Source organism: Ceratotherium simum, chromosome 25, assembly GCF_057802395.1.
Source record: "Ceratotherium simum simum isolate JZ-2026a chromosome 25, ASM5780239v1, whole genome shotgun sequence".
NCBI lineage: Eukaryota > Metazoa > Chordata > Mammalia > Perissodactyla > Rhinocerotidae > Ceratotherium > Ceratotherium simum.
Window position 1 is genome coordinate 2,137,354 of NC_141924.1, and position 14,379 is coordinate 2,151,732.

The following is a 14,379-nucleotide window of genomic DNA, read 5'->3' on the forward strand; positions in this document are numbered from 1 at the left end:
CAGGTGCTTTTTGCATCTCCAGTGGCCCCACATTGACCAGAGGAGGGACCAGGACTCAACCTCTGCTGTGGAGCGGGTATTCATAGAGAGTGATGGGCGGCCCTGAGTAGTTACGGGCCAGGCGCTGTCCACTCGCCCGGGCTGGGCTTCAGGGAGCGTCCTTGTGGTCCAGGAGAACCTAGAGGGCTCTTGGACTGTGCACCATCACGGCGGGCCCAGCGCCCGGGAAGAACGTCCCTGTCACCACGTGTGCTCTAAGCTCCTTCCCACCTGCTGTCCCCGCCAGCCATGCCTGCTATAGCCCCTCTCCCAGGACACCACGGCCAGCGAACAAAAGCCATGCTTATCAAAGGATTTTTTCTTTATTTTCATAATTTAGCTGAATCAACACAAAATCGAATACTGTAAAACAAGAAAAAAAATGCTGTAACATATTAAATCTCCCGGTATCTGCCCTCGAAGGTGTCAACACTCGCTGTCAAAAGAAACAGGCGAGAGAGAGTGGTGGGGATGACGCTGGCGGGGCAGGGCGGAAGTGTGCTGGGCGGGGTGACCCTCCCAGGGCCTCCCGCTGGCTCCCGGGGTGAGATCAGGCCATGCAGCCAGGGCAGGCCCGGTCGGACAGCACCCTGTCCAGACCCGTCTCCTCCGTGATGAAAACCCAAAACCCAGCCGTTTCTCCTTCTCCAGGATCCACATACCTCTAAATTTGCGGTGACTGAAAGGTAAATTAAATACTCACGGACATTGGAACGGGTCTTAAATAAATGGTTTTCTCTCCTATCTTTAGGCTATGCGTTGCTGGAACAGCTTCTATATATATATATTTTTTTTACTTTTTCTTTTTTTTAGTAGCACAGAACTAGCATAATACTCCTGTTAATTGGACTCTTAGGTAGTATACTTCAGCGGAACCTCAGGAAAATGAAGGAATCTGGCCAGAGGAAGGAAAAACATAACTGTCCCTTATTCACTGGGCCGGTGACGCTGAGTTGCTGGGAGGGGTCTGCCCTCCCGTGCCTGTCCCCCATTGTCTCAACCTTCCCACCCCGAAGACCGAGAATGAGCGGGACTTCCGCCCAGGGAGAAGACATCGGCTGCAAACTGCCCTCAAGATCGAAGGGTGTGCGAGGGGTAAGAAAAAGGGGGCAACCCACCGGAAAGAAGAGGCTGATCCAAGTACTGTACACTCGGTGTGGACCAAGACAGAGGCCGAGGGGAGGGACCACCAAACCCAAACCAGCAAAAAGAAACGGCCTTCCCCTCGCCGGCCGACACGTCGTGACGCCAGCTCACTGCCCCCAGCGTCCTGCCCCCGGCCCGGTTCCCCGCGCCCACCCAGAGCCTCCAGGGACACCGGACTCCGCCACCTCTCAGGACGGCCAGGGCTGCCACATTAATTGTTAAATAGGATTTTCTACAAATATACAACATATAAAAACTGTTAAATATATAACTTTAGGCTTTGCAAAATACATTTAATGATCTCTTTCAAACAAGTGTTACTTTCGTTTCCTTTAATTTGCTTTCTGGAGCTAAATGGTGTATCGAATGAGACAGCAGTCACGGGAGACCCAACATGCTCTTGGCGAATACTGGATTATCCCACCATCGAAATGGAGCTGTAGAGAGGCATGTCTAACTGGTTAAAACAGAAAGTGATTTTAGTACGATCGAGTCCACCTAAGTACAGAGGAGCGGGGTGCGCGCGGCCGTCCGTGTCCGGCAGGCGCGCTCGAGGGGTCTGCGCGGGGACATTGCCGCGCGTCCCTCGGGGCTGCCTCGGGGTCCTCCGGCTGGCTCGGCCCCTCAGAGGGCATCGCAGTGTTCGTGGGGCGGAGGCCTCTGCCGGGGCCGCCCTCTCCGCCCTGCCGGGGCCACCGGCATGTCTCTGCCCCGGTGCCCCCCACTCGAACCCGGGACTCTGACGGTGAGGGCGAGTCCGCGTTAAAATAGATTTTGCTCTTTGGTCTATCGAGTATACTGAAAGGATAAGAAAATAAAAGCGATTCGGACAGTCTGGGGCACAAGGAGAGGCCACTTCTGCGCCCGAGAGTCAGTCCTCCCCTGGGCCGGGCGCCGTCCTCCTCCTCCGCGGAGCGGCCAGGCTCCCCGACGCCTGGCGCAGCCCCCACCGTGTTCGAGGCTGGACTCCTCGGTGCAGCCGGACAGACTCAGCTCAGGATGCCGAGGAGGCGGGCTGTCCTGGACGGGCCGCAGAGAGACGGAGGGCGGGCGGATGGCGGAGAATGGGTGGCGTCTGTGGCCAACTGAGGACCGTGGCCGAGGTGTGGGCTCTCCAGGGAGCCAAAGCCATTCCCGGGGCCCCTCTGGGGCTGCGTTTGTCAGGAGACCTGAGGAGCAAAGAGAAGAGAGCAGTCAGTCTCCGCAGACATGAAGGGTCCTCCTCTGGAATGGGATGAACCCAGGGAACATCCACAAGGCTGGCCTCAGGGGACAGTGCCTTTCATAGATGCTCCTTCTGGTTCCTCCCCTGATTCCGGCCAGCAGACCCTCTCCAGGACATAAAACTAGATTCCAGGCCTGAACCCTGGAGGGAGAGCTACGCCTGCCACAGAGGGCGGCTCCTGGAAACACCTGCCCTCCCTGTGTCCGGGTGGGAACCCACTTGGGCAGGACAGGAGGGCACACGCCCCAAACACTGGCAGCCACAGGTGTGAGCTGTGTGTCCCCCCATGCTGGCCAGGGGTCTGGGTCTGGGTCCCATCCTCCTGTTTCCCTAATGTTTCTTAGCATACAGCAGGTGCTGTGTAATCGCACAGTGAGAAGTGATGGATGTGTGTGTGTCCAACACCCGTGGAGCCCCTGAGAGGCCGCACAGCTGGGGTGGCATGCATGTCCCTGATTGATGAGGCCCCCAGCATCCCCATCCAGCATCCCAGGAAATGCAACAGAGCGCTCCAGCTCACAGCCTGGAAGTGTGAAATGATGGTCCAAATACCACCTTTAAACTGTTGGAAACAGAAAAGCTGGGATGTGGTTTCCACAGACCACCACAGCCTCACCCTGAAGGACCCTGTGTCCAGTGGCCTCTGCCCATGTCCCTGCTGGGCCGCTGGCTCTCTCGTCCCCTGGTGTGGCCCCGGTCCAAGGCAGGGATGCCGGGGGTCCCAGGCCAGGTGCTCAGGGGCTCCCCTACCCTGTGCAGTCTCCCTGCAGGGGCCCAGCTGTGTGGGGAGAGGAGGGCATCACGGGGGACTCCCTACACATGTGGCAGAGATGGGACACAGCATGGCGTGATGGCCCGGGAGGGACCCCAGATGGGCTGGGGGGGCCTGTCCTTGGTGGGGGGCCCGGGGGCCACAGAAATCCCAGCTGAGCCCCCTTACCTGCTGTCTCTCCCGCAGCTGCTCCTCCTGTCTCCTGGTTGGTCCCCATCACCCCATGCTGCCTGAGGCCCCCAGCCCTGTCCCCACTGCCTGTGGCTCCCCCCACCACACTCCCATCAGATCCTGCCTGCATCCCAAGCCCCTGTCTCCACGCTGACGGCACCCTGCACTGGGGCTGCTCAGCCTTCTCCCAATTCCTGGCCGCACCAGGCTGTGCACTGCTATCCTCACTCACCGGACCCTCTCCCTGGACCCCCGAGTTTTCACCCCCACCTCCCCTCTGCAGAGGAGCCACCCCGATAGCACCACCTGGAGTCCCCCTGCCCGTGGTCCAGCAGGCGTCGTGGAGCCAGCTGTCTGGAGGGCCCCACACCGTGCGGGATTGTTCTCGCCTTCCCCGGTCTTCCTCTCTCTAGTCCTCTAGTGCCCGGGTCAGGAGAGTTTGGACCCCTGTTGGACCCGGCGAGCCACCCCCAGGACACACGAGGCCTCTCCCAGGGGTGGCTGCGCTGCAGCTTCTGGCACAGCCCGACGGGAGGGGCCCGCGAGGTGCACTTAACTCCACGGCAGGGACCCCGTTCTCCACCTGCAGCTCCCAGATGCCAGGCCAGGAGCCAGGACGAGGAGCTGCCCTGCTGGATGGGAACGTGGCTTGGCCTCCCCTCCTCGAAGCCGGTGGTCCCTGGGATGCGGTGGCAGGCACGGGCTTCCAAGGAGCAATGTTTGAGAACCTCGGGTCTCCCTGAGGCCCCGGCTGGACTGTGCCATCTCATCCTGAGCTATTTGCTGAGCCCGGCGCATGGCGGGGGCCCCACGCTGGTGGGGGTGGATTACCTGGAATTAGGCACTATAGGCCCAGGGCCACCCAGCAGTGTGGAGCAGAGCCAGGACCGGAGCCGAGGATGTCGCTCCAGAGTGCCCAGTGGGCACAGAGCCCAGGGAGGGTCCGGGGAGCTCTGCCCCAGCCCCAGGGACAGGTTGGGGTCCATTGGTCCCCTGTGCCCGAGGTGAGACTGGACGGACTGCATTGAGGCTCCAGGCTGGCGGATGCCCCCCCTCTTGGCAGGCCTGTGCCTCCTGCCAGGTCCTAGGAAGCAGGGACAGGGGCCAGTGCAGCCTCATCCAGGACGGCACCTCTGTGTCCCGCCACTGCAGTCTTGGGCAGTGGAGGAGGGTGTGACAGGGACGATGAGGAAGGTCACCGACTGCCCTGGGCAGTTCATCAGCCAAACCTCACCCTGACCCCGGGCAGCAGGGATTCAGGGAGACCCATGCAGAGCCTGCAGGGCCGGCCTGTGGGGAATCTTGCCGAAGGTGGTTCCTTGAGGACACGAACAGACAAGATGGCAGGGGGGTGTCTGAAACCTGTAGAAATCCAAAGATTAAACCACATACATTTGTTATTCGGCGGCATCTGCTTGCAAGAAAAATGTATCGTTTTAATTATCAAGATTCACTCTGTTCCCTGAGACTGTTCCGGGGGCCGCTCCTCCATCAGGTTCTTTAGCAACTGTGTCTCTGCGCTTTCTGGAAAGGAACAATGAGGCAGGTCCTAAAATAACACGTTCCCCCACGATTCACGCTGCAGATCGCTCCCCACTCCCAGCCGCCTTGCGTGCCTCCACCCTCCGCGCTGACACTGCGCCTCCCCCGCTTAGGAGCTGCCTGGGCTCCCGACTCCTCCTGTGTCTGATCCAGGTCCCTTCCCAGCTTCCAGGATCCCCCTGCACTCAGCCTCCCCTTACAGAGGGGGCCTCTGCCCCAGGCAGGCAACTCACTGCTCTGCAACTCCCTTTCCTCCCTCCGAAGCCCCTGCGTCTCTCGGTCAGGCTGTGGCTGCCTCCTCTCAGAAGCCCGCCCTGAGCTCATCCACCTCCTGTGTGATCGGGTCACAGCCTCTCGGGCACTGCTTTCCACCCGGCACCCTGTGTCCTTGCTCCTGAGTGAGTGTGGCCAGTCACCAAGCGGGACCCTGCAGGGACAACATGACTCGGGGCTCCTCAGGCTCTCACGGCCATGCCACACCCACACACACGTGTCCATCGGGTCCGATAGTAAGGAGGTGAGACACCTTCTACCCGACCACTCCACGTTAGTTCCCTGGGGCGGCCGTCACAAAGGACCACAGGCTTGGGGGCTGAAAACATCAGTTCATCCTCCCACAGTCTCGAGCCCAGAAGAACGAGGCTAAGGTGTCGGCAGAGTTGGCTCCTTCTGGAGAATCTGCTCCGTGCCTCTCCCCAGCCTCTGGGGCCGCAGGCCATCCTTGGTGCTCCTTGGCTTCTGGCCGCGTCGCCCGTCTCCGCCTCTGTTGTCCCACAGCCTTCTCTCTGCCTCAAATCTCTCTCTCCTCTCTCGTCACTGGATTCAGGGCCCAGCCAGGCCCGGGATGATCTCATCTGCAGATCCTTAACTTAACTACATCTGCGAAGACCCTGTTTCCAAATAAGTGCACAGTCACAGGTTCCAGGTGGACGTGTCTTTTGGGGCCGCCATTCAACCCTCTTCAGGGGCCTGTCTGCACTCTTCTTTCTTTTTTTTTTTTTTTTTTTTTTTTTTAAAGATTTTATTTATTTTATTTTTTCCCCCCCAAAGCTCCAGTGGATAGTTGTTTGTCGTAGCTGCACATCCTTCTAGTTGCTGTATGTGGGACTCGGCCTCAGGATGAACGGAGAAGTGGTGCCTCGATGCGCACCCGGGATCCGAACCCGGGCCGCCAGCATCGCAGCGCGCGCACTTAACCACCAAGCCACAGGGCCGGCCCTGCACTCTTCTTTCTTCATACCTGACCAGCTGCCTCATCTCCGCCCGTGGACTCTGACGCTAATAGTCTGCACCCTCCACCTCCAGCCTTCCCGAGCTTGGCCCACTATGTACTCCATGCTCAACCCAGAAAGCTGGGAGCAGAGGCCCTCACTGCTCCTGGACCCCCCAGGCCACTTGCCCCGGGCCCACCCCCTGCTGCCCACACCACGTGGGAGTTGTCCCCTCCCCGACCCGTGCAGCCATATCGGTGATGAAGACCCTGCAGCACAGTCACTCATTGGCCCCTGAAGGACTAACCTAGACAGAAAGCACTGATTCTACTCTCTTCTACCTATAAAGTTGTATAGATTCTTATTTGTAGATAAAAGGGGAAATTTAGGAGTATAAAATAAAAGATGACAAAAATCCACCCACATTTCCTTACCCAAAGGTAAACATTTTGAAAGTATCAGTATATCTCCTTCCCATCTTTTAAGAATGCAGCCGTATCAACAAGGGTGGAGTTCTGATGAACTGTTGGTAGGAGCACACCAGCAGAGTTCTCTGTGGTGATCAGAAACTCCTGGACCACAGACGTGTTCATGCGGGACGCCCGGCGCTCCGCGGACAGACTTGCACAGACCTACCGCTGTCTAATCCCCTCTCGCACCCTGGCAGGGCGCTGTCCTGTTAGTGGCCGGCTCGGACCGTAGAGATCTCAAAACTTCGTTCATTGGAGAGAAAAAAACGCAGTCTTTTGTTGTGGCTCTATCTTCACTCCTTGATGACTAGCGAACTAGAATAATTTTCCAGGTATGTGTTCTGGCTGTTCGTAAGTGGTTCCCGTCTGTGTCGGTGTATCTGGTTGAGTCTGTTTTTCTCCCACCTGAGCGAGAACGTGCGTGCATAATTACACGTGCACCTGCACGTACAGGTGCGTCGAGGAGAGTCGCCCTCAGCACGTTTACTGCAGGTTTATCTTCCAGCTTCTCCCTCTTCTGCCTTTACTTATATTATACGGGATACACTCAAGTTGTCACTTTTATGGAGGAAGCAATGCTAATTTCTCACATGGATTTCCACCATGGCTTAAAGCAATGCACATCACTATGCACATTGTTGTAATTTCTTACAGTTGTAGATTTTTAACATTTCTAACATTCAGGTCTGGATTCACCTGGAATGTACTGGCACCAGAGCAGGAATTATCGATTCCATCTCCTGTCCAGGACCCTGGGGACCCTAGGGGTGGGACGGACCCCAGCCCCACGCAGGGAGGGGTGAGGTGCCCTGACACAGGCCTGGGCCCCCAGCACACCTTGGGCCCACCCAGAAGGCCTCGCACCTGAACCGTGCGTTTTGTGGATTAGATCTCCGCAGCCCTCGACTCCCTTATCAGGTGCTGCTTCCCATGTGACCCACCTGGCGGGGGCCGTGGCCACCTCCATGGGGACCATCCAAATCGCCCTGCACCAGCAGCTCCTCAGAAACACCCAGACTGTTCATTGGAACTGGAGGAGGAACCGCTCTTCCCAGGGACACTGGAAGCTCTTGTGTCCAACACGCCCAGAGGGATGGTCACTCTCCGGGACACTGGGTTGAGACTCGTGTGCCAGGAGTCCCTGTTGTAATTCATCTCTTGCTTGGTCCGTGACCTCCACCGCTGTCACCACAACCCCAGAGGGGGACAGCCCCTGGGGCAGAAGTGTGGCCACAGGGTCACACAGGGTGCTTGACGACCCTGTGTCCAGCGCCCATGTCCTCCGGGAGCTCAGTGCAGTCCAACTGATGTGGCTTCGTCAACCTCCCCACACTGCTGCCTGAGCCCCCACATCAGCCGGGTCCTCGGCTAGTGGCCGAACATCATGACCAGTGTATTTAGTCCTTGGATTTCAAAAAATGGCCCCTCGGCGGCCCCCGCGGGCAGAGCAGAGCCACAGGAGGGTGCACCGTGAGCCTTGCACAGCACAGGGATATGCGCACGGGGGTGGGCCCTAAGGGAGGGCACCGGGAGACCTCGTGGTGGCAGAAGGGCAGCGGAGTAGGGTTCAGAGGGCAGCCTGGCTGTGGCATGAGCTCTGTCCCCCCTTCCCCTGGGAGTGTCACCTGAATCATGTCACTTCGCCTCTCGGATCTGTTTGCTCATCTCTGAAACACAAGCCCTGACTCTCTCTGCTCTTGGGGCCGTAAGACAGCCGAGACGTCACTGGTGCGTCTGCCATCCTCAGCTGGTGTAGGTGGCTGCAGGCCTGAGGTCTAGGCGACCACTTCCCTTCCCATCAGTGGAAACCAGCGCCCAGGCTCAACGAAACAAAACCGCTGGCCATCTGCGTGCTGGACCTTCCACGCCCAGCTGGACTCGTTTTCCATCTCTTTTGATCCCAAGTGGGCAGCGTGTGGCCGAGGGAGCTCACTTGGCATAACTGAGAGAGAAAACGCTGCCTCAGTAGTTGTGTTGTTGTTATTTCAGAATTCCTTACAGCTGGAGAGGCTGCATCTGCTGCACCTGGCAGTTCTTCTAGAACCTTCCAGAAACTTCTCTGCCCTAGGAAAGGGTTTGGGCTCTGGGAGGGAGACAGAGGGCAAGGTGGGGATGGAGGGCGTGTCCTGCAGGGATTTCCCAGGCTTCCCTCTGCACGGAGGCAGTGTGGTCAGCCAGCGCTCAGGACCCCTCAGAGTGGCCAGCCGGAGTGTGCCAGGCAGGCTTAGCAGGGTGGGCCTGGTTTGGGAGCACAATGGCCTCAGCCCCAAATCCAACCCAGCACTGCAAAGACAGGACCTGAGCCTTGGTCTCCCTGTCTGTAAATTGGGCACGTCGCTGGGCAGGGCCACTGTGTGGGTGCTTCCAAAGCTGGACGGTCCTGTTGGCCTTGAGGATGACAGCTGGGCGCTGGGGCTTTCCCATGGCGAAGGGAGGCCTGTGTACATGTTTTGTTCCAATGCCTCCTTCCATGCCTCGTGTGCACAGGCGCACTGCACTGGCCTTGACATCATGGTCACCCAACTGCATGGGGTCAGCTCCTTCCTGTGAACGAGCAAGCTGGGGGGCACCAGACTCCATCCAAGCTGCTGTACGACCTTGGGGCGTCGCTTGGTCACCCACCCTGGATGATAAAATAGGAATCGGGTACCCTTGTCTCTAGGACGAGAAGAGGGTGACAGTCCACGTTGGGATCTGGCAGGCGGTTGGTGACAGCAGCCAACAATTCCAGGGGCTTCACGTACTTGTTCTCCCCCGATGTTTGAGCCGTAGTCTCAGGCACAGATGGGAGTGGGGCGTTCACGCAGCTCCTGGGCCCTGGGGTCACAGGGGCAGAGCAGCTGCTGGATTCGGTGGGTCCCAGGGTCAGGACAACCAGGACAATGGCAGGTGGACACCTGGCCAGAAGGGGTGACAGGATCAGAGTGTGTGTCTGAGTGGATCACACTTCTGGGCACTGTGGGATCTGACTGGGATCCAGAGGGAGGGCAGTGGTCCCGGTAACCAGGCCCTCACACCGAATCCTGCTGCACCTGGGCTGCCTCCGCATGGCCGGCCGGTCCCCATCTCTAGCACTTGGGGATGACATGACGACACACCAGCTGTGAGCTGGGAACTGCTTTCTCCTGGAAGTCTCTGCCACTTGCCCGTTAACCATGGATTTCAGACAACGCTCTGTCAGGCCTTGGGCGCTTCCCCAACCCCAGAGATATTTCAATTACCAATCGGGCCCTGAATAATCCAGGGATTCAGAAAGCCTGTAGTGAAACTGAATCACGCCCCAAGCAGAAGGGCAGGCCCGTCTCTGGCACGTATGCCGTGACAGGCCCACGAGTCTGCACTGCGATGCATCCCACCAGCGCTGCCTGGGCACACGCCACTTCCCTGGACCAGCAGGGCCTGGGGACCACAGGAGATTGTCCCAAAGGTTTGTCTGTGCATGGAGGATGCTGAAGGAGGGCGCTCCAGAAGTCTCCTGGAGAAAGTGTCCCATGAGGGCGTCTTCATTGCAAAGAGCCTGGCGACAGTGGGGGACAGCGGGGGACAGCGAGTGCCAGCGCCCTCCCAGAGGGCGAGGCTGCATCTGACTTGCCCAGCGAGGCTTCACTCTCCAGGCTTTGCATAAACACCCTGAGACTGAGGGCTCTTTCAGGGAACCTCTTGCTTTTTCCACACAAGTTGGATGCAGAGGGATGCAACCTTCACCCACCTCCGTGTGCAGGCCCCTTGAGGCATCTCAGAGCCTCCCAAGACCCCCAGGATGACACCACTTCTGGCCCACTGCCCGGCATCTCTCAGGCTCAGCATCTCCAAAGGGTCTACCTGAGGCGGATACATAAACTATGGGGCTTGGTGTGAAATGAAAATGCAGGAATCATTTCAGAACCACCACAGCGGAGCCTTAAACCAAGCGTGGAGCCTCTGGGACGTGGGGCCTGTGCAGTCGCCCAGGTCATGCACCTGTGAAGCCCTGTCTTCTCTAAACCTCAGCCTCGTGTCCTCTGTACACGTGGTAACTGGATGAGGACTCCGAATAGTAAAGAGGTTTCCACCTCTCCTGGCTGGTGTGGCCATGGTGGTAAGAAGGATTCTGAGGCCCTTTACAGGCTCAGTGCAAAGACTGCCATGGTTAATTTACACTGTTGGCCGTGGGTGCAGGAGGGCAGCCCAAGGGTGGGAGGGACGACTTGGGAGTGGCCCAGACCTGCTCTCCAGGCTCTAAGCCTCTGCAACCCCATGTGTCACAGGCTGTTTGGTCCTGCTCTCAAGTTTGTAACCTAAAGCCTCTCCTCCGTCCCCTGACTTCAGTGGACCAACCAGCATCAACTGGTTTCTCACCAGGCAGGCCCAGTGCTGGTTTCCACTGTGTCCCAGCAGGACCCCCTATCCTCAGCTGCTGCTGGTGCTCCCCATTTTTCTCCACACACCTCGGCCATGTGTGTCCTGCCCCTGGGCAGACGGACACCAAGCACGGGGCTGGAGTGTCACCAGGCGTCCATCTGCTCGGGCCAGGCCCCCCACCAAAGGGCCGACCCAGACTGGAGAGAGAAACCCTGAGCCCAGCACGTGTGCACAGATGCAGAGACTGGTCCAGCTCGCTCCCTTCTGAGTCTAGTCCTTCTCCTTCCTCAGCCCTCAAGGCTCAGGCTGAGTGAGGGAGTGCAGGGGACCCAGAGTTGCCCGGGGAGGGAGGGCTGCAGGGGACCCAGCCAGGCCTGGTCCAGACTGTCTCTGAGGTCTTGATGTCAGCCCTGGGGCTCAGCCTCCCGGCTTCCGCCTGACCCCCGGGAATGGACGGGCAGCCTGACGTCCACAGAGGCTGCGCTCAGACGGGACAAGAGTCCTGACCCTCCAACAGTCAGGTGATGGCTGCCAGCTTGTCCCCAGGCCTTGTGATGGGAAGTGAGGCCTGGAAGTTGAGTTTGCAGCCCAGTGAGGCAGTGAGAACAGCAGCTACGGGATCTAGTGGGGCCCAGAGGAGGGGCCGTGCGGCTTGGGAAGAAGCCAGCAGACCCCTTCTGGCTCCGGAGAAAGCGGAAGCGTTTCCAGTTCAGGAATCTCATGGCGGAGGCCCATCTTGGAACCTCACGGCCTGCCCCCAGCTGGGGACCGCACGGCTGAGCTCCAGCGATGACAGATGGGAGGTGAGTCAGACCCGAGCCGGCACCTCACCCTCGGGGCTCCCCCCGCTCAGGGACCACCTGAGCCAGCGCCCAGGACCTCTGGGCTTGGCAGGACCGTGATGGCCATCTGTCCTGAAGCTCGGCTGAGCCTCGAGTCCCCCCCAATATCCCTCTAAGAGGATGTCCACCCGGGGTCCCCTCCTCATCTGTGCCCTTGAGGGCCCAGGACACGGCCCCTGGGTCAGCAGGAGGCGTCCTTCCAGCCACTTCCTCCACCTCCCTGGTGAAGGCTTGGGTGTCGGTGGTTTCTCTGCGCCCCCTGCCCCAGGAGGACTCTCCCCGACACCACCTGCCCCAGGCGAGTCCCACTAGCACCCTGAGACTCTGCCCGTGAGCTGAGCTTGGTCGAGAAGCCCATCCTGGGCCCCAGCTCCTTTGAGGGTCCTGAGCCCACGCTGGTCCTGGCCCCAGGCACCTGCTCACTCTGCTTACAGCTTTCTTGTGTGTCAGACCTTTCTCTGCACCAAGGGTGCCCCTAAATCCCCACGGGTTCCCTCAGGGCTGGGGGTCTTCTCCCCGTCCAGCACCATGGGGCTGCTCGCCGTAACTGGGCAGCACCCCTGTCTGAACCCCGAGCCTGCCGACCACTGCCTTGCATGACATTGCTGTGACCCCATTTGACCACGTGGTTTTAGAACACACTATGCCAACAGGGATGGAGGCCCACGGGGGCAAAGCGGCTTGTCCCAGGTGACAGACGTGCCCAACGCTCTTGCCTTTGTCACTGGGGAGCTCTCTTCTCCTCTCTTCTCTTCTCTGCAGGGCTTTCTGGAAGCCATACCCAGGCCATCCTGCAGCCCTCTGGCCAGGCCAGCGTGTTCTCCCAGCCTGCTGAGATCAGGAGCATCCTGGGGTTGCAGCCTGGGTGTGACCCCTTGCTGTGTCCCCGGGGCCTGGAACAGCAGCCACACCAAGCAGGCTTGAGCTCCGTGCTTGACTGTCGGAAACTCCAAGGTGATGGGGCTGCGTCCTCCGGGGACTGAGGCCGTTACTCCTGGACCCAGGGTCCGAGCTGGTCAGAGCTGGCCCAGGGTCACCTCATCCCACAAGTTGTGCACACAACCAACCGACAGGATCGTGGTCAGCACTGCCCATGTCACCAGGGGTCACTGGTGGCTCAGCCAACACAGCCTTCCAGTCTGAGTGCGGAGAGTGCTGGGTGCGTGATGCTGAGTTTAGCTTAAGTGAGAGGGCGCAGAGGGGGACAAGCCCAGGGCTGCTGTCCAGGGGTCATTCCCCAACCTAGGCAAACCTGTGTTCTCCGTGCTGATGACCAGCTTGTTCTCAGTACTTGATGCTATAAAGCATCGTTTGAAAAGCAAAACAAACCTTCCAGCCCCTGTGAGCCCAGTGAGCGATGTTTTCTCTTCCTCATTAAAAGTTTCCCTCTGACATTAGGGTCAGGATGAGTTTCTGTACGGAGGAGCACACCGTTCTGGATCGAAAGCCCAGAACAAAAGGGCCTAACAAACAGCAGAGACGTGGAAACTGCCAGACTTGGGACAATGAAAGCTGTTACCATGGAAAAAAAAAAAAACATAACAAGGGAAGAAGCTTCTGGAAAGGCTTTGCATCATCCCAACCACATCCAGCCGTCTGCGTGATCTCTTTTTTGGGACCATCCCTGACATTACAGGCAGTTCACGCACAAGGAATCCTGAACCCCACTGTCTCCCCAAACCAAAGTCATAAGAGCGGCTGCAGGGGCTGCCGTGCAGTGCTGTATTTGAAATCATCATTACGACGTGGCCAAAGGCTTGCTCCGCCTGGTAACCCCGCAAGCTAGGATTCTCAGGGAAGCCCCCCATCCTGTGGCCCTCTCTGTTCCAATGTCTGAGCAGCACAGGGGCGTATGGCCAGGAGAGGTGTGGGCAAAACACATATGATGTGTCTCTGGTCACATCTGCTCATTGGGTCCACTCTCCATCCCTCTGTCCTTCCGGCCCGGGACTCACAGCTTCCCGGGCTCCAGCCACCCCTGGGGTGGGTCCTGACAGAAGGGAGGTCCCTGCCCCCGCCTCATGAGGAGTCGGGGCTCCAGCACACGTCAGGCTGCTAATTGGCCTGGAGTGGCCTCGGGGGCCAGGCGGGGAGCGCCGGCCTGCGAGGAACCCGGGGGCGTGGACCAGGCCCTCCCCCTACTAGGGAGCAGGCTGCCTTCTCACCCCCCTCTCATGACAGGTGCTGAGGCCCCTCCTGTTCCTGCCCTAGGATAAGGCTGGACCACACTGCCCCCCTGGGGGGCCCTGTGCCAAGGCCAGACCACCCTCTTCCCAGGGTCTCTTAACACCAGCTTAGAACTCACGTCCTGGGCCCCAATGCTGCTCTGCTGCTTATAATCCGAACATCTTAGGTTACTTTGCCTCCACGCGCCTCAGTTTCCCCATGTGCAAACACGTCGCCGTCTCTCGAATTCTTGTTTATAAATTGTTTGAGCAGATCTGACATAGAGCCGGCACCACGCAGGTGTCTTTAACGTGGAAAATGAGAAGAACCCACCTTTTAGGGTCCTTCCAGCAGATGGTGAGGAGGCTTCAACCCAAGGGGGCTTCTGCCTGCCCTCTGGCCGCCGCACGTGCAAGCTGCTCACGCCTCCTCTTTCCACATCCAGAGGGGAGAG

At 58.9% G+C, this 14,379-nt stretch overlaps 1 protein-coding gene across 2 annotated transcripts in view; it reads right to left on the reverse strand.

Moving 5' to 3' along the window:
* Nucleotides 1-372: 372 nt before the first annotated feature.
* TAFA5 (TAFA chemokine like family member 5) overlaps nt 373-14,379 on the reverse strand; it is a 266,659-nt gene continuing 252,652 nt past the window's right edge. For both annotated transcript variants that reach the window (XM_014793298.2, XM_014793299.2), the window contains exon 4: nt 373-2,354. In XM_014793298.2, coding sequence (XP_014648784.1) covers nt 2,346-2,354 — 9 coding nt within the window. In that variant the 3' untranslated portion in view covers nt 373-2,345. The remainder of the gene's footprint in view (nt 2,355-14,379) is intronic.